General features: G+C 39.1%; 1 protein-coding gene across 2 annotated transcripts in view; it reads right to left on the bottom strand.

Annotated features, from left to right (window-relative positions):
* LOC135209178 (glutamic acid-rich protein-like) overlaps positions 1-20243 on the bottom strand; it is a 64338-nt gene that overhangs the window by 11406 nt on the left and 32689 nt on the right. Inside the window, exons 3-13 of one of the 2 annotated variants that reach the window (XM_064241858.1) lie at positions 19778-19895; positions 17914-17985; positions 16267-16535; positions 15563-15662; positions 15124-15192; positions 13070-13171; positions 11674-11802; positions 10748-10843; positions 9330-9390; positions 9050-9157; positions 8527-8672 (exon numbers count right to left, since the gene is read on the bottom strand). In XM_064241858.1, the coding sequence (XP_064097928.1) occupies positions 8527-8672; positions 9050-9157; positions 9330-9390; positions 10748-10843; positions 11674-11802; positions 13070-13171; positions 15124-15192; positions 15563-15662; positions 16267-16535; positions 17914-17985; positions 19778-19895 (1270 nt within the window). The remainder of the gene's footprint in view (positions 1-8526; positions 8673-9049; positions 9158-9329; positions 9391-10747; positions 10844-11673; positions 11803-13069; positions 13172-15123; positions 15193-15562; positions 15663-16266; positions 16536-17913; positions 17986-19777; positions 19896-20243) is intronic. The other variant, XM_064241859.1, reaches the window with a different exon arrangement.

Raw genomic sequence — 20243 nt, 5'->3', positions numbered from 1 at the left:
TTCTATTATTTCCAAAATTTGTTATTCACTGTTGGTTGGGAAGTTTGACCATCCACATGAAATAAGTATATCTACTAGCATTGACATGCATTCAGGGATTCAGTTATGTGAGCTATTCAAGTGTCCAGGAATTAGGTGATTGTGAACAATTTGAAGACAAGATAAAATTACTTCAATGAGGCATTTTATTTCGTTTAAAGAATGGCATAATTCCACCTAGGGTCTGAGCTACTTCAAGTTGTGTTACCAAGCACACTATTATAAATTATGCTATCTTTTAAACATTAGGGACTGTAGGTGTTAAATAATTACCAATAAGATGGTTTTATCTGGTCATATCAATTGCAGTTTTAACTGCTTTATTGACATCCTCATTTCCCTTTATGCAAAATGATATTGTTATTTTACAATAAAGTTTTGTACATACTTACCTGGCAGACATATACTTAGCTTACGTCTCTGACGTCACGACAGAATTCAAAACTCGCGGCTAACGCGACAGGTAGGTCAGGTGATCTACCTTACCCGCCGCTGGGAAGCGGGTGTAAGAACCAACATACCTTTCTTGCCAGATTTTTTCTCTCTTATACCTGTCTCCTGAGGGGAGGCTGGGCGGGCCATCAATCGTATATGTCTGCCAGGTAAGTATGTACAAAACTTTATTGTAAAATAACAATATCATTTTTGTACATGAACTTTCCTGTCAGACATATACTTAGCTGATTGACACCCTTGGTGGAGGGTACAAGACAGAAAATAACAAAGAAAAGGTAAACAACACCTGTTGTAGGATAAAAATAACCTTGGTTCTTACCTGTTTAGGCTGAAGACTTCATAGATACTGTCTATTAGTCTGCATAGCCATAAGAGCTACAGCGAGGGCGTGACCTACAGCTGAAAAGACTCTTTGGGTCTACTAACGGGACTTGATATCTGCTTACTTAGTAGAATCCAAGTCGGATCATGTAAATGGGGGTTCGCCCTCTTCTATGACAGAACCTGTCCACTACCAACGCAGGGAGCTTCAAACCAAATCCGATCACCTAACCAAACTAAAGTTATTAGTATTACGAAACGAAAAAAGATGCCTACCTGCATCATTTTTCATACAACCATATGAACTCAAATACAAAAACAAGGGAAAAAACTACTAAGGATATGTTCCAGCTCCCTGCCCCAGCACCGAATCCGCCGATACGTACGGGCCTAAAGCGAAGCACTCGTCATACGTAATACTGACGTCTTTTAGGTAGTGGTTGGCGAATACTGAATTACATCTCCAGAATGTAGTTTTCATCAGATTCTGAAGAGACATATTCTTATTAAAGGCCAAGGAAGTGGCAATTGCTCTCACTTCATGAGCCTTGACTTTTAGGAGCTTGAAATGTTCTTCATTACAAGATCTATGTGCTTCTTTCACAAGACTTCTAATGAAGAAAGACAGCGCATTTTTCGACAATGGTCTGCTGGGGTCCTTTACAGAGCACCATAGTCTGTCCTCAATGCCCTTAAGGGTTTTCTTCTTCTGAAGGTAGTATTTTAAACTCCTAACAGGGCAAAGAGTTCTTTCAGGTTCTTCCCCTACTAGGGCAGATAATCCACGATCCTCAAAGTTCCTTGACCAAGGATTTGAGGGGTTCTCATTTTTTGCTAAAAACGAAGGAAGGAAGGAACAAACCACGGAATCTCCTTTGAAACCTACCCTTCCTTCTAGGGCATGAATCTCACTAACCCTTTTAGCGGATGCTAACGCCATGAGAAAGAGAGCTTTCCTCGTAAGATCTTTGAAGGAGGCTGAATGTGGTGGTTCAAACCTAGAGGACCTCAGGAAACGAAGAACCACGTCCAGATTCCAACTTGGAACCTCGTTCGAAGTTTTCTTGTAAGTTTCAAAAGATCTTAATAGATCATGAAGATCTTTGTTATTCGAAAGATCTAAATTCCTATGTCTGAACACAGCAGCCAGCATGCTTCGGTATCCTTTGATAGTAGATACTGCCAAACCGCATTTTTCTCTGAGGAAAACAAGGAAATCTGCTATCTGAGTCACAGAGGTACTGGAAGAGGAAAACTTCTGGTTCCTGCACCACCTGCGAAAGACGTCCCACTTCGACTGGTAGACTTTAAGGGTCGAAGGTCTTCTAGCTGAGGCGATAGCCTTAGCAGCTGTTGTCGAAAACCCCTTCGCTCTGACCAGACTTTTGACAGTCGAAAGCCAGTCAGATTGAGAGCGGGGAGGTTTCTGTGATACCGGTCGAAGTGGGGTTGTTTGAGCAAATCTTGTCTTTGTGGAAGTGCTCTTGGAAAGTCCACCAACCATTCCAGTACCTCTGTGAACCAATCTTGGGCGGGCCAGAACGGAGCTACTAGCGTCATTCTTGTCATCTCCGAGATAGCAAATTTCTTGAGGGTTTGTCCCAGTACTTTGAAGGGGGGAAAGGCGTAGACGTCTAGACCTGTCCAATCTAGGAGAAACGCATCCACTGATACTGCTCCTGGGTCTGAGATCGGGGAGCAGTAAAGTTCGATTCTTGCGTTCCTTGCTGTTGCAAAGAGATCGATGTGAGGTCTGCCCCATCTTCTCCACAGGTCTTGGCATACCTCTGAGTGGAGAGTCCACTCGGAAGGCAGGAGTTGATTCTTCCTGCTCAGGAGATCGGCCCTGACGTTCCTTTCTCCCTGTACGAATCTGGTGAGAAGACTGATCTTCCTTGCTTGAGACCACAGCAGAAGATCCCTTGCTGTTTCGTACAGGGAGAAGGAGTGCGTCCCCCCCTGTTTTTTGATGTACGCCAAGGCTGTTGTGTTGTCCGAATTGACCTGCACTACTGCATTTCGGACGTGGGGCTCGAAGGCTTTCAATGCCATCCAGACTGCCATCAACTCTTTCTTGTTGATGTGCCAGGACACCTGATCCCCCTTCCAGGTGCCTGACACTTCTCTTGTCCCGAGCGTCGCTCCCCAACCTGCTTCCGATGCGTCGGAAAACAACACATGGCTGGGGTTCGGCATGTAAAGAGACATTCCTTCCACAAAACGAAGCAGGTTGTTCCACCACCGAAGGTCTCTCTTGATTCCCCTTGAGATCTTGAAGGAGAACTCCAGATCTAGGGAGAGACGCCTCCAGTTCTGGTATAGGAAGAACTGTAGAGGCCTGAGATGCAACCTTCCTAGAGAAACGAATTGCTCCAACGAGGAGAGTCCCCCCAGCAGACTCATCCACTCCCTCGCTGTGCATGCATCTTTCTCTAGGAAGGTCGTTATTTTCTCGTAGCAACGAGCTATCCTCTCTGGCGACGGAAAAGCCCGAAAAGCCAGAGAAGCTATCCGAATCCCCAGATAGATCCGCTCTTGACTGGGGATTAATTGAGACTTCTGGAAGTTCACCAGAAGTCCCAGAGAACTTGCCAAAGTAAGGGTCTTTTGAAGGTCCTCCAGACATCTTTCTTGAGACTCTGCTCTGATTAGCCAGTCGTCGAGATAAAGCGACACCCTCACTCCCTCCAAATGTAGCCACTGCGCCACGTTTTTCATTAACCCCGTGAAAACTTGGGGTGCAGTCGATAGGCCGAAGCACAAGGCCTTGAATTGGTAGATGTTTCCTCCCATCATGAATCGTAGATACTTCCGTGAAGAAGGATGGATCGGCACATGAAAGTAAGCGTCCTGAAGGTCTAGAGACACCATCCAGTCCCCTGGACGAAGAGCCGCTAACACTGAGGAAGTTGTCTCCATGGCGAACTTCCTCTTTTCCACAAAGACGTTCAGGGCGCTTACATCCAAAACCGGTCTCCATCCTCCTGAGTTCTTCGGAACTAGGAATAGTGTGTTGTAAAAGCCCGCAGAGCGGTGATCTTTCACTAGTTCTATAGCCTCCTTCTCTAGCATGAGATCTACTGCTAGAGAAAGGGCTTGATTCATGATGGGGTCCTTGTACTTGGCCACCAACTCCCTCGGAGTTGTCGTCAATGGTGGTCTTGACGAGAAGGGAATGAGGTATCCTTTGCTGACAATCGATAGGGACCAATTGTCTGCCCCTTTGTGGGCCCAGACGTCGGCAAATTTCAGTAGTCTGGCACCCACTGATGTCTGGAGTCCTTGATCGTTATTTCTTCCCTCTGACTGACCTAGAGAAGGTTTTACCTCTCTTAAAAGGTCTAGTTCCTCTGGTTGCAGAACCTCTGACAGCGGGTGCTCCTCGAAAGGGCTCCTGCCTCAGAGGAGTCTCTTTCTTGGCCTTGGGTTGGAAGACAGAGCGAGGTTTCCTGGCTGCCTGGGCTAACATGTCCTGAGTAGCCTTAGCTGAAAGGGCACTCGAGACATCTTGAATAATCTTCTTGGGGAACAGAAGAGGAGAGAGTTGAGCATACATAAGCGAGGCTCTTTGCGCATGTGAAACTGCCTTAGTGAGAAACGAACAGTAGACAGACCGCTTCTTAATAACTCCAGCTCCAAACAGTGAGGAGACTTCACTCGATCCGTCTCTCACTGCTTTATCCATGCAAGTGAGGACGCAGTTAAGGTCTTCAGGAGACAGAGAATCTGGGGTCTGGGTCTTATTAGCCAGAACTCCTAAAGACCAATCAAGGAAGTTGAAAACTTCCAGGACTCGGAACATTCCCGTCAGTAGGTGGTCAAGTTCGTTCATCCCCCACGTAGTCTTGGCGGACAAGAGGGCGGAACGATGAGCAGAATCCACCAATGAAGAGAAGTCCGAGTCCGCAGACGAAGTGAGAGCAAGGCCTAAAGGTTCTCCCGATTCGTACCAGAATCCCAATCTGCCAGTCAGTTTAGACGGAGGGAAGGAAAAAACCGTCTTCCCTTTCTCTTCCTTAGAAAGGAGCCATTCCCCAAAACCTCTAAGCGCCTTCTTCATGGAAACAGTAGGTTTCATCCTTACACAAGACGAAACCTTCGACGTCTTCGAAGTGGAGAATAACGAAAGAGGAGAAGGAGGAGCCACAGGAGAAAGGATATCTCCAAACTCTTGCAGGAGCAAATCTGTCAGCCTCTTATAGGAGGAAACAGAGGAGTCTTTTGGTCCTTCTTCTTCTGAGGGGTCCTGTTCTTCCTGAGCTGAAGAACCCTCATGATCCTTAGAGGCGCGACTATTCTTAAAAGAGTCTCTAGAGGAAGTAAGACGTATACGTCTTGGAGACAAAGCCTCAGAAACGTGTCTACTTGCAACCTCCTTCTTGGCTGGAGGAGTGCGTTTCCCAGATTCTTGGAGCCTAACAGGAGTAAGGCGGCTGTCAGGAGCAGAGCGCCTGTTTGAAGAAGAACTTCTCTCAGGCTCTTGGCGCCTATCCAAAGGAGAGCGGCTACCAGGCGAACAGCGCCTGCCATACGAGAAGCGTCTACCAGGCTCTTGGCGCCTGAACCGAGGCGAGAGGATCTCTGGCGACAGCCTACTAGATGAGCGCCTACAAGGGGAGAAGCGCCTGCTAGGATCTCGGCGCCTGACTCGAGGAGAGTGAAAGTCAGGAGAAGAGCGCCTGCCAGGAGAAACGCGCCTAACAAGCTCTTGACGCCTGTCCAGCAAAGAGCGCCTGTCCGATTTAGGGCGCTTGTCAACAGGAAAGTGGAGGCGAGACGAGGAGCGGCTACGAGGCGAGTAGCGCCTACTAGGCTCTTGGCGCCTGTCAAGGGGAGCGATCCTGTCTCGAGAAGAGCGTCTGTAGGGTGAAGATCTCCTACGCGCAGTTTGCTCCTTGTCCGAAGGAGAAACCTGTCTGTCAGGCGAATGGCGCTTGGACGCAGATGGGATCTTGTCCGAAGCAGAAAGTCTCCTGCGAGAATCCGAACGCACAGGTGAGCGCGCCGCTTCCGTCGAATAGCGAGAGTCAGGAGAGGGGAGCCTGGACTTCTTTACAGGAAGCGAGACGTCCTTCCTACGACGAGACGACACGCAAAGAGAGCCAGCCAGAGCCGAAATCTGCGCCTGAAGGTTAGCCAACACCCTTGCAGGAGAATTCACAAACTCTTGAACAGGTGACGAGGCTCGATCTCTGCTCGGGGAACGATACTCCTGAGATCTCTTACGTTTCTTCGCTTCCACCTCAGGCTCTTCCGAAAAAACTTCAGGGCTGGATGGACGGGCGCAGGGAGCGTTCCAGGCTCTCTTCGAAGTGCGCGAGGCTTCCGAAGAGCTCCATCCTCGTTTAGGAGAAGGCGAAGGCGAAGACGAGAAGCATTGGCGCAATATTTCACTCTTAGAGCGATCCAAGGTAGCCTGGGAACGATCAACAGGAGCTACCGAGGGGACGCCTGACCGGTGGGGATGCTCCCTAACCTTCCTGCGGCTTTCGACTTTCCTCCTCCACTGGGACTGGGAGTCTGGAAGAGGTCTAGGCCTGGAAGCATTAGGGAGCCGATCAGACGCACCCTCCACTGCACTGGGTTCACTGCACAAATCACTATTGGAATCACTCTTACCTTCTAATTGTTTGATTTTCCTCTCCATACTGCGAATGGTGGCTTTCATGGAGGCCACTTCCGAAGGCGCATCTTCGGCTTCGGTGCAGGGAGCAGGAGCTGAAACTGACAAAGGAGCTACTTCTAAAATAGGATTATCTACATCCAACTCGCTAATACGAGATCTACTACTGCTCCTAGAAGAAGCTTTCCTAACTTTATCCTTTTCAAGCTTCCTCAAGTAGGAAGACAAAGACTTCCATTCATCCTCATTCAGCTTTTCACATTCATTACAAGGATTATTAAAGGTGCATTCATTCCCTCTACACTTCAAACATACCGTGTGAGGGTCTACCGCAGCTTTCGGTAGCCTCACCTTACACTCAGTCATACAACAAACTCTAAACATAGCAGTTTTCTTAGTATCAACATCAGACATCATGAATCCAAGAAAAATCCAAAGAAAAGTCAAATAACTGTCCACAAATCGCGAATGCCAGGCCAACAGATCGGGTACTTCACCAAAAGTCCGTAGAAACAATCCAGGGCGAAAACGAGAAAAGAATCAAACTGTCAAGAGGTACCGACAACAGGTGTGGTCGACACCGACGACAGAAAAAAATCTGTCAAGAAAGGTATGTTGGTTCTTACACCCGCTTCCCAGCGGCGGGTAAGGTAGATCACCTGACCTACCTGTCGCGTTAGCCGCGAGTTTTGAATTCTGTCGTGACGTCAGAGACGTAAGCTAAGTATATGTCTGACAGGAAAGTTCATGTACAAAAATGAGCAATAATTCAACATACTTCACCCAGTACAGTTGACCGCTGCTATTTGCAGACCCGCCTATTTATGGATTTTTCTGTAGACTATATGCCCATTATTTACAGAAAATTTGCCTTTTCACAGAATTTTTTACTGAGAAATATTCACAATTACTGATTTTTTGTATCATTTATGTGACTAAATGCACTTTTTGCAGTAAAACTTAAAATACTCCGCCGCGAATACATTGTGTCTAATGTCAATCAGTTTCATAATAATTAAAGCATAAAAATTCAGTAGAAATCCTGGATACTACTGGTTATCAATAAAATGAAGTAGTACATCTTGAGCTGCTTATGGATTTGAATCCTTTATCATCAGTGAAACTGAGAAGGTTAATCTGTCAGGCAGACACTGGAAATTGGATTTCACTGATGAGTTAATCTGATAACCATTCTTAAACAAGTATTTCAGTATATACACCCACCAGACTTGACATAAATAGGACCTAATGAAGACTAAAAACAATGATGTAGAGAACCCCTTCATTATAGGACAACTCCCATTTCCAATACAGGCAGTCCCCAGTTATCGGCGGGGTGCTGATAAGTGAAAACTGCCATTAACCGACACTCGGTGATTTATGGCGCCTCTGCTGGGTATGCTATGGGGACATAACTCTATTATTGGCACCATGTGGCCCTGATAACTGAAACACAGCCCATTATGGCGCCACAAAACCGGAGTGCCACTAACTGAGTCCACCGATAATCAGGAACTGCCTGTACCACCAACACTGTTATTCTACATATGCATATTCCAAATACAGGCAGTCCCCGGGTTACGACGGGGGTTCCGTTCTTGAGACGCGTCATAAGCCGAAATCGTAAGCCGGAACATTGTCAAAGATTCTAAGAAAACCTTACTTTTAATGCTTTAGGTGCATTCAAAACTATGTAAACTGCATCCTTATTGCATTTTTCATCAAAAAACCTTTAAATATTGATCATTTTGCATTTTTGGTGTCATATTTCATCTGCCAGATTAGCGTTTGTAGGCGTCGTAAATCTGGAACATGCGTCGTAACCCTGGAAATAATTTCTGATGAATATAATTGAAAAGCGTCGTAACCTCGGAACGTCGTAGGCCGAGACCGTCCTAACCCAGGGACTGCCTGTACATGCATTCATAACTTACCAACTATCCAGCTTCATCAGTGATAGGAACTAAAGTACATACTGCCAGTCAAAAAATATATTTTTGTAATGTTATTTGTATTTTTAAGGGCCTTTGAAGCTATATATATTTCAATTACTTAACAACAAAAATGATTCAGAACAATTTTCTTACCTTTAATTGTCCTTCAAGATGCTTCATCAGCATCAAGTAATGATTAAATGACCGACAGTGAGCAAGGGCCATATTATTATAGGAAGGAAAGCTTTTATTGCATACAGTGCAGTTGTATCTCCTCTTCTTGTGGACATAGCCCAAGCCTGCAAAAATTACTTGTTCTCATTCCCATTTATAAACAAAAAAATATATGTAATAATTAGCAGTCAAGCATTACAAATCCACCCACTTTTATAACTAATATTGTCATTAAAGTAATAATATAAAAGTAATAATAATTGTAAACAGTCAAGCTTGCAGAATTAATTTTTGATGTAATCATTACTCCTTCTAAATATACTTGCTATCATTACCAAGAAAACAGCAATAATACAAAATATACAGTTAAGCAGACCACCAGATATTGCCCCACTCAACAAGTTTTCCTAATGCCTTGCATTTACATACTTTACAAAAATTTAAAGGACTAATGCAACAGTAACAGTCAACCAGGTTCATTTCAACCTAACTGAACACTTGCCTATAGGTTTCTCTGGATCATAGCTGGGGAAGTCAGCTGGAGACTCTAAATCAAGACGATGTTTGTCCTTGAACTCACGCAGAGTGCTAGATGCTGCTTCTTCTTCCTCTGCCACATTAAAAACAATACATTAAAATTGACATATTTTATTACTATTACATGTAAGAGAAAACATACATTAATCTTCACTTTCCTATGTCCTACTATCTGACATACATGCAATTATTATTATTATCATTCAGTATAAATGTATAAACAGTGCCACTATAAGATAAATTACCTGTGAAGGCCATAACAACCTTTTCCTCAAGAGGATTGTCAGTCCTTGTTTCCATTTGTCTCTGGAAGAAATAACCAAGGAAATCATGAGTTAAAAAGACAATTTGCTTCACAGAGCAAAGTACTGTTATCAAGGAAGCAAAAAATTTTTGGAACACCTTGGTGTCTTTGATCTTGAAAAATGTTTTACTTGATAGAAAAGAATCCTTTCTCCTCAGACATCTCTAAAAATTATATTATGTTGGACCACACAAGAAACAGATGATGCTCTGGCCCATGTACGTATGCACAGTCAAAGCAAAATGGCTATATAAATATGTATGCACCAAGCTAAAAATATCCTTTAATATCTAATTCTCTCTATCTCGGAATTAATATATTTTCAACCAAAGGGGAATTTTTTTTGTTGATAAATAATTTGCCGGCTCATGGGGGGGGGGGGGGGGTGGGGGGGGGGGGGGGGGGGGGGTGGGTGGGGGGGGGGTGGGGGGGGGGGGGGGGGGGGGGGGGACCACGGAAACAAGAATTCAGGACTTACAGTGAAGCTCTTTTATCAACAAGGCTATTATGAGAGGTATAAGCTAACGCCGCCTCTCACCTACAAATTCCTGTCTCGCTCAGGCATTTGTTATTTAAGTCACCATCAACCCATCTCGACCTTGATAACTTTGTAGTGCTTTTGTCGCACAGTCATATTATGAGTAATCACATCACCGTGATTCATATATACACATAAGCTACAAATGTGCTTTACTTTTTAATTTGCTCTACTTCGGAATTAATATATTTTCATATATGTTAACCAAAGGGGAATTTGCTGCCTCATGGACGTGAACCACGGAACCAAGAATTCAAGATGTACAGTGAAGCCTTTTACCCACAAGGCTATCACGAGAGGTTTAAGTTAATGACGCCTCTCCCCTACAAAATCCTGTCATGTGGATAAAAGAGCTTCACTTTATGTCCTAAATTCTTGGATCCGTGGTTTGCACCCACGAACCGACGAATTTTTTATTTACTAAAAAATTCCCCTTCGGTTAACATTTATGAAAATACATTAATTTCAAGGTAGAGGGAATTAGATATTAAAGGACATTTGTAGTTTAATGCATATATATGAATCACAGTGATGTGATAATACTCATTCATATATATATGTATGTTTCTCCACCAGAAAAATATTAATATTGATAACACTGGTTTTATCTGATGATTAACTAGCTGCATCACACTAAAAATCAAATCTCTACTAAGGTCAGATACAGTGAGGAAAAAAAAATAGCATTTGCTGTCAAGAATAAATTTTAGGGGAAATTATACTACACCAATAATGGGTTGATTTAATCTTATGGAGATTCTGGTACCATAACGAAGGAAAATCAGCAAAGTAATGAAGTGAGCCACATATCATGGACTTACTTTTAGATGTGGGATGGTGAGACGATGATCTTCAAACTCCTTCCTTCTGATGAAGGTTGAACCACAGCATTCTCGAAACACATGATTATCCACCAGCTATAAAATACGCAATGTTTAAGAAATTGTATTCTGTTGGCAAAATAAAATGACACTTACAAAAATATAAATCAACTTAAGCACTTCTAGAATCGCTTCTAACTGTTATGCCACAAACATGATACGTATTAATGAATATAGTATTCAATTTTAAGAAATGCTTTTAATTGTATTAGATCCCACATTTTTTTCTGAGATGTCTGATTACTAACACAAGTTACTACATGCAGATTTCCATTTTGTAAAAATTAACTATTGTTAATACCTGGCATGAAAAAAAAAAAATTATGTATATACATATATATAATATATATATTATATATATATATATATATATATATATATATATATATATATATATATATATATTATATATATATACAGTATACACATACCATTACAACACTAATCATTTTAATTTAACTTTCCTAATGCCGACAAATTAGGTTTGTTCCTATGCATTTTTAAAACTACACAAGTGCAATGGAGTTTATATACATTACATGTACAGTGGACCCCACGTATTTGCTTTCTCCAGATTCGCGGACTTCCCTCGGGAACGTTTCCCCGCACTATTTACGGAAAATTCACACATTCGCGGTATTTTTCTATGAGAAATATCCACAAATTCCTTTTTATCAATTTCATTATAATATGCACGTTTTGTGATAAAACTATTAAAAAAAAAAAGGTATGAAAATTTTTAGTGGGGGTTTTCTGGAGTTTTAACTAACAATTCACAGAGGGGGGGACGGGGGGGGATGTCATCTGGTATGCATCCCCCCCGAACACGGGGGGACCACTGTAAAACCGAATACAATTAATCTTACCTCATGCTCAATGGACTTTTTGTGGCTCTTGAACGCATCTGCAACAATGCAGTCGCATTTTGGACATCTTGTGTAAAACGATTCTCTGTTGGCATTCCCAGATTTTTCCCTCTCTCGGTTTGCTGCCAACTGGTCAAGATAAAAGTGTTTATTATTATCCAATTGTGGATATTTTAATGCTTATCATCTCATAAACTACAGTCAATAACAAAGAAAAGGCAAAACATTTCACAACAAAAACAAAATTGGCTATGTTTTGCACATTAAATTGTACTATGCCTTAAAAGTATTTACAAACACTACAAAATGGGATGCTGATGAATCAAGTATTATACTTATCCAACTGTCATAGGTTGAAAGCTAATTAATTGAGATATTGCAGCATTACTCACAATATGTATTAGATTTAAATCTTCATTTACTGATTAAGAAGCTTGTCTTTTTTTTTCCTAATTTACATTACAAATGTACGTTGAAACTGGAATATTGTATTAATTGCTGTGTACCTATTGAGATTTTATTACTTTATAAAATATAATATTGATATAGTGCCTTGTTCCTTTACATATCCTTTTCTGGTGTCTAATATTGAAGTATGGCTACATTGTATTCTACAGAAATAGATATAATACCAAGCCTCATGAAACTGGCTTTGTACAATACTTATTCCTTATATGAATACTAGCAACTTGTTATTACAGATATATGAGAGTCATACATCTATATGAAGAGTCTCTAAACTAGAGGCAATATGATCCACATTTTATTCTTTCAACATCATCATACACAATCGTAGCCACGCGAGATATTTAATTATCCACCATGCTAAGGGTGACAGACATCCTGTACATCTGATATGCCTTGTATTTGTTTAATTTTCAAGTTTCATATAAAAAATATATTTATTTATCTTAACTTAGCTTTTAGACTTAATCGCACTCCCTTTTCCACTGATGGAAGTAACCTAATGGAATACAGCATTTCAAAGAACTTACAAGAATACTGACTCAATTTAGAACTGTTGAACTGAGGGATCATTGCCAAGTTTTTTCTAACTTTAAACCTTAACCCTGAGATGCTAAAAATGTAAACTCTGTGATAAGTACTCCAGATAATTGACATTTTCCCAGGCAAGAGAAAAGTTGTTTTGAAGGTAACTGTGGAGTACATTACTACACATTCACAACTGAACACATTGGGGAAGACTTGTTATAAAGCAGGAAACACAACAAGCAAAATGGAAACAAAGTGCTTTGTATTTATATTTCTCTAACCTACCAAACCCTATTCTATGGAATTATGGAAAGTTATGCTATATACACAAGAAGAACAATAAAAGTGACAATAAAAACAGAACAATAAAAGTGACAATGAAAACAATGGCCTCAAAATATACCTTAGCATCAGCCCTCATCAGCTGTAAGGCAGCCTCACTTCGCTGGTTGTGAATATCTAGAAGTAACTTGTGTTCGTCACTCTTTTTGTGGTTCCTGAAGCTCTGCAGTCCAAATAATTAAAGGATTAGAAATACTCTGTAACCAATAACCTGTATTATGTACAATGCAATGCACAGGGAAGAAATTGAACAATAAAGTTTTCTTTATGGTGGAAAAACTTAGGAAACTTGAATTCTTTTAAAAGATTTCAAACATTTTATGAAGATGAATGACATCAATAGTAACTTTTGTTTTTACTAAAAACTTAGGAAACTTGAATTCTTTTAAACAATTTCAAACACTTTATGAAGCTGAATTACTTCAAAAGTAACTTTTGTTTTTACTAAAAACTTAGGAAACTTGAATTCTTATAAACAATTTCAAACACTTTATGAAGCTGAATTATATCAAAAGTAACTTTTGTTTTTACACACACAGAATCTAACTGAATAAGATGACACTTAATAAAATAAACTGCATTTGAGTTATCTGATAAATTAAGTTCATAGACTACAATAATATCCCAAAATTATGCAAGGTTAGGTTCTATACATCCTCACACAAGGGGAATTTCCTCATAAGTTTGGCACAGTCTCTTAAAATGCTCATAAATGCTTACTTGTAGAGTTTGAACACTAAATATCACCCTGATCATGCTCCCTAAATATTAAGCTAAATTTTCAATGAAATAATAGTAACTGTAATTTCATTACATTACCCTTGAAAAGAGAAATGAATGGTTGGTAAAAATATAGGTGAGTGTGAAGATTACATATGTACAACATTTCTCTCTTCTCTCCCCCTTCCGACAAACCGATCTGTTTTTAGAAGTCTTCTCAGCCACTCTTAAGAAATTCTTTATTCTGTCTCTTTCTCTTTCTTCTGAAATCCCTTTTCATGAACAAACAGTACTTTTTATTAGGACTTATACAACTTTTAGTAATGTGTCTATGTTTTAGAACAGTGCATTTACAGTTTTAGACGGTGAAGGTAAAAAGATTAAAAATGATCTATCTCACAGAGAGAGAGAGAGAGAGAGAGAGAGAGAGAGAGAGAGAGAGAGAGAGAGAGAGAGAGAGAGAGAGAGAGAGAGAGAGAGAGAGAGAGAGATTGTCTATATATAACTGAAGCGAATGAAAATGTTGAAGATTCTGCCAAAATTTAAGGGACTTATGACAAATGAATGCAACTCTAGCTGTAGGGCTGACATCTGCTAAATGTGGTACAAAACTACAAATTCTAGTTATACTTCAATGACAGCCTTTTTTGCCCTGCAGGAGATTTTCCCAGGAATATAAAACTCTGTTTTAAGACTTGCAGATCTACCATCCGGCCATTCCAAGGCAAGTGATTCTTTTGTTTTTCATCCCAAATCCTCTTCCCAGCTTAGCAATCTTTTGGCTCATGGGTACATCATGCTTACAGAAGTTTGCATGTCTGAATTTCCAGCTTCCAGTTTCCAGGGTTTAGAGGTTGAAATGATATACAGTTGACCATGCTTCCCCCATTCGAGTTCTCTAGATTCGCAGACTCACCTATTTGTGGGATACTCTATGGACTATATCTAACCCATTATTCAGTGGGAAATTTGCATATTTGCAGTATTTTTCACTGAGAAATTCATTAATTACTGTATTTTTCTATTAATTTCATGACTACTGTAACTTTTGTGATAAGCCTATTAAAATATTCAGGCATGAGCATTTTCAGACAGGGTTTTCTTGTGTTTCAACTAACAAAATAGTCAGTTATATATAGCCTTTTTAGAGGGGTTTTAAGTATTCAAGGATTTTAGCTATTTGCAGTGTGTGTGTGCGTGTGTACGATTTCGGAAATGAAAAGAGACAGCAAAAACTCCACTTTGAAAGAGATACATATCTGTGGCAATGTAACAATTTCCAAAAACCATGAACAAAATAAATTACAATTCCAAAAAATTCTAAACACATAAAGGTACTCCATTTACTACATAACTCGGCAACAACAATAGCAAATGGAAAATTCACATTCTTACCTCAACACTTTCAAATGAATCTATCTCACAAATGTGGCACTTCAAACACTTGACCAGTTGCTCTTCATTCTGTAAAGAAGGAAACATTTACTTTTCAACTGTCGAGTAGAAAAGATGGATATAAAAAAAATAGAAGTTAGAATAATTATGAGATATTAAGAGTATTTCTCATATCCAAAAAAGTCAAGTAATCTTACCATGACTAAATTTCACTTGCCAACAGCATAAACAAATCATGAACTACAAATTGTTAAGTAAGGGCTTTAGCGCATTCAACTAAAAATGTAAATTTTTAATGTTTCACAAAACTCCCAAAAAATTTTAATGTTTTACATAATTCCCAAAAAAGTTGCCAAAACATGCAGAAGAAGACTGGATACAAAGTACAAATGCAAATTCACCACAGTACTGACAACTATGTTCTGCAGCAATAACTTACTTCTTTGTCCATTACCAATTTTTCTTCAGAAAGTTCCCCTTGCTGCTTATCCGAATCAGTATCTTTCCCTTTGCTGTCTCCTTTAGTACTCTTATCTTCACTGTAATAATAACTTAGTATATTAGTCTGATGTTCACAGCAAGAAAAACTGAAATCAAGTGTAATGAATACTATACCCTAAGTGACAGAGGTTACTAAAAAGAGTACTGTATAAGGCACGAATTAGGGATGCACCAATACCAAATTTCTGGCCGATACCGATATGTGTTACCTGCATATTATTGTTACTGAAATCATTACTGAGAGAGATAAACATAAACATAGTTAATTAAAATTAGAATTACAATAACAAATAGTTAAATACTACACTGTACAGTATTAAGATACAATCTGTTTTAAAAAGATAAACAATGAACCTATACACAATGATATACCTATATACATATAGTTTGTTTGATGGGCTTTGTTAATATAAAGTACATTTTAGGAAATCTAGAAGGGTTTTAAATTCCCATACTAATGACAAAAGTATCTGCTGGTATCAGCCAGATATTCACTGATACCGATACCACAAAAACTAGCCGATACCACTGATACCGATACCGATACTTGGGCACATCCCTAGTATGAATAGAACTCTTTGCCTACTTTTTATTTTCATATACAGCAAAAAAAAAATGACTTGAAAAACATAAAACCTTTACCTGCTCTGCCTGTCTCTAGACTTTCTCCTTTTATCAGCAGGTGTACGTTCTTTGCTTCTCTCCTTAGCAGCCCTGTTCTTATCTGGAACTTTCCCCAATCTCTCCAAAACAGACTTCCTATTTCGGTCATTGCTGTCACGTCTGGCATTTGAACGATTATCTCTTCGTTGGGGTGACCTTGATCTGGACCACTGACGTCCACCATCTCCCCTATTTCGGTTGGAAAACTGAGGAGACTGACCCCTTCGCCGGTCTTCTAGGCGACCTCCCTGTGAAAGAGTGAAATGAATACAATACCACCTGATAGTAACCAACAGCATATGTTTTCAAGAACGTAGATACATAATTTAAACCAATCACAATTTAAAAACTGACTTCTTATAGGGAAACCTCAAAATTGTACAAGAATCACTCTCCCAGTACGTATATGGATATACGTATTACAAAAAGAAAAAAATACTATAACCGACCCACTTTTAAAATAGGCCATGTAAAACCACTTTACAAACATCATCTTGCTTAAGTCAAATTGCCCTAAATATTAATAGTACATGGCTAATAAAGTCTTGAACAATACCTTGCACATGAAAAGCCTGATCCCACTTAGTATTAGCATGCAATTTTCTCCCGAAGACTGCTATATCAGTTTCCAAGTATCCACACGTGATCTTCACAAGGGGGGTGATTCAGTTTATATATATTGTATATCTACACCTCTTTAACAAAGATCTAAAACACAAGGAGCTATATGAATTTTTAAACAAACTACAGACTTAAAATCACTATTTTTCAACTTTTAATGCACAAAAAATATAGATATAGCAAACTTTAATTAAAACCAAAAGTGATCACTGAAGTAGTATGAAGAAAAATGGATGAGTCTGCAGTTGCTAATTTTCTTCACATAGACAGGTCATGCAAGCTACTGTGATACATATTTGCAACAGTGCTACGCTGCAATGTTATTCTGAAAGTGAACTCACCTTCTTAGTGGTAGTTTAATGTTTGTTTTTATTAAGGAGGTCCTATTTGAGTTGGATGTACAATTTTTAACAAAAACATCCAGGTAAACAATGAATATCATGACATATTCTTTACTCTTCTTTTGAGGCCAGTATTCAGTGATTTTTACAAGCATACTATTTTTTCAACAAACAAAATTTACATATGCTGAAAACATGGCTTGCTGCACAGTTTTATACAAAAGCCTCTGACATAACTAACTGCTTTAGCACTGCAAACATACAACGAGGCCAACAGCTAAATTATATTGAATAATACAGCACCATCTAGTGACCATGATTAAATACAAATAGGAGCTCAAACTTCTTGGAGTGACCTTAACCCTTCGATTGACAGCACAAAATGTTCATCTTATCTTTTAAGATATCACACTAAGAGAGCTTTAAAAAATTCATCCTTAGTGGACAGGGATACATAAAAAGCACAAGACAGAGATAAACTGACATACGGACACAGACAGGTCAATTAATATTGGCTCAAGTCTGAAAAACTAGGGCATAAATTCTATTTTCAAAAAGTTGAATTATTCCCAATTTTGGAAAAAAAAAAAAAAAAAAAAAAAAAAAGAATTACTTATAACAGTAATCAAATACTATCTGTACTGTGTGAGGCATCAGCACTTACCAAACCCTGTCTACCTTTCCTATCTTGAAATCCACCACCTTGATTCAAACCAGTGTTCATCATAGGTGTGTCCTGCAAAAGAACAAAAAGAAAACTTTTCAGTATAAATTCTGTCAACTAGCAAATCAAGAGGTTGGTTAAGGTAGAAACCCAAAGTCATCAAACAGAATTACTAAAATACTGTGACTCTTATGACTACATAAATGCCTTCCATAATGATGAAAAGAAAACATGTTATTGAGCCACAGCTATCGAAAAAATCAGTCGCTTACCAAATTTCAAGAAATCGTACATTAATATTATTTGTTGTCATTTATTTATGAACACTGTTTTAACTGAAATAGGTTAGCTTCCACTTTCAAATCAATACAAATATCCTTTTCCTCAGTAACAACTTACTTCCTCAGTTTATGCTATTCAAAAGCCTTGGAGAATACCATGTAGCAGCATACATCAAATTCAATTCAAGCTCATGTCTATCCTCACAGAAAAGCAGAAATTGCAAAGCAAAAGCTTACTCTAAAACTTTATAAGAACTTATCTAATATACTATTATAAAACGGAAGTTGACGCAGTATCAACAAATCACTATAACACTTCTAAGAAAGAGAATTAAATAGTATCAATAACATAGTACTGCCTAATTACAGGCTCATTTCTGATTAATAAAGTCCTCTGATATTATAACTTCAACCTTGATAAGCTGAAGAAATATTTGTTATTAGTCTTTTAATCTCTCCTAAAAAATCCTGTAACCCTTACTCTAATCCTATTTCTTTTCAGGTACTTGAGGAATGCTGTGCGATAAGCCCTCTTCACATTTTGTGCCTTGTACCTTCTTTATGAAGTACTTACTAACATTCATCACTTGGGTTTTCTTAAGAGATAAGAGTTGATTGACTTTTCCCCCTCACTATCCCAAGCATACTGGTGAATAATGAGTACTCATTCATTACCCTAAAAGATCCCTATTCCCTAATTAGTTTTATTATTCCAATTTTACTTGTTCTCTGATGCATTCTCATTTTTTAACCTTCCTCTCACAGTATCAAGTATTTAGTATTCATTTATCTTAGTGGATGACATTAAGCCTTGTTCACTTTTTACATTGGAGCTTCAGGCATCAAATGTGCAAGGTATCTGCTGAAATACTCTTATTTTTGCAATCTCATTACCGTACATAATCAAGATGAGTGACGTAGAAACTAGCAGCAATCATTAATAATAGATTTGCATGAAAGCAGCAGCAAAATTTTCCTCACATTCCAAGAAAAGTTCATAAGATGAAGCTTTACCCAATGCCCGTGGGTGGGTAAAGAAACATCTTTCGAGCCCTAAAAGGCCCTCTCTCTCTTTCTCTAGGAATAGCACAATTCATTCTGTACATGATGACAATAAGAACCCTGACTCAGAAAAAAGTGGCATGCACTTACACTGGAATGGTAAAAAAACTAATAATGAAATTGCAATTTGCAATTTCATCTTTAGGAAAGTCATATACTATTGCAGATTTTGTTATATATAACATTACCTATATACTAGTTTGCAAAATGTGGAATTTGACCCTGATATACATTCTCACCCTTGACTATATTGTTTAATTTGAAAAAATTTTAGTGAAATTCAAAACAATGTATACTACGTATACATAAAAAAATGTTACAATTGACAAGTCTTACATTATACAAAGGGTGTCGTCTACACTACAGAAGAGGGCTCAATTTGGAATGAAATATTACATGCTCCACAAATCAGGGTCAGGCCATACGTGTCATTTCATCTTACATACAGGGAAGGAAAAACTTAGCCAATGAGTACAGGAACATTCTTGTTAACCCCCCCCCGGGGAACAAGGTAAACTTACAGATGCCAGAACTTGATTCAAAATGTTGAAAGCCAGAGTTGCTTCATCAGCTCTGCCAGACTGAAGTCCTCCACCAACTGGCATTATGCCACTCTGCCATGGGTTCATCATTTGCTGTCTGTGTAAAAGATATTCAAATATTTAGAATGAACAAAAACTATAGCACACTTAAAATTCTACATCTTGATAACAATGATAAAACTCAGCACTGTTACTTGCTTATAGAAACTATATGACAGACAGGCAGGTTTATTTACTGACACGAATGTAAAACTACTACTGCACTTATTAATTCACCGCATTTAAGTAGTTTGTATTATGTTACCTTTTTAACAGGTTTAGGCTTTCCAAGTGTGAAATTCTAACGAAACTGGTTGAAAAACAATGAGGGTAATCATGTTTAAAAGCTTTATAAGTTATACAGGCAGTCCCCGGGTTACAACGATCTCAGCTTACGATGTTCCGA

The sequence above is a fragment of the Macrobrachium nipponense genome, chromosome 37 (genome assembly GCF_015104395.2).
Source record: "Macrobrachium nipponense isolate FS-2020 chromosome 37, ASM1510439v2, whole genome shotgun sequence".
Lineage (NCBI taxonomy): Eukaryota > Metazoa > Arthropoda > Malacostraca > Decapoda > Palaemonidae > Macrobrachium > Macrobrachium nipponense.
Note: the sequence above shows the minus strand (reverse complement) of the source record. Positions and strands in the feature narration are given on the sequence as shown.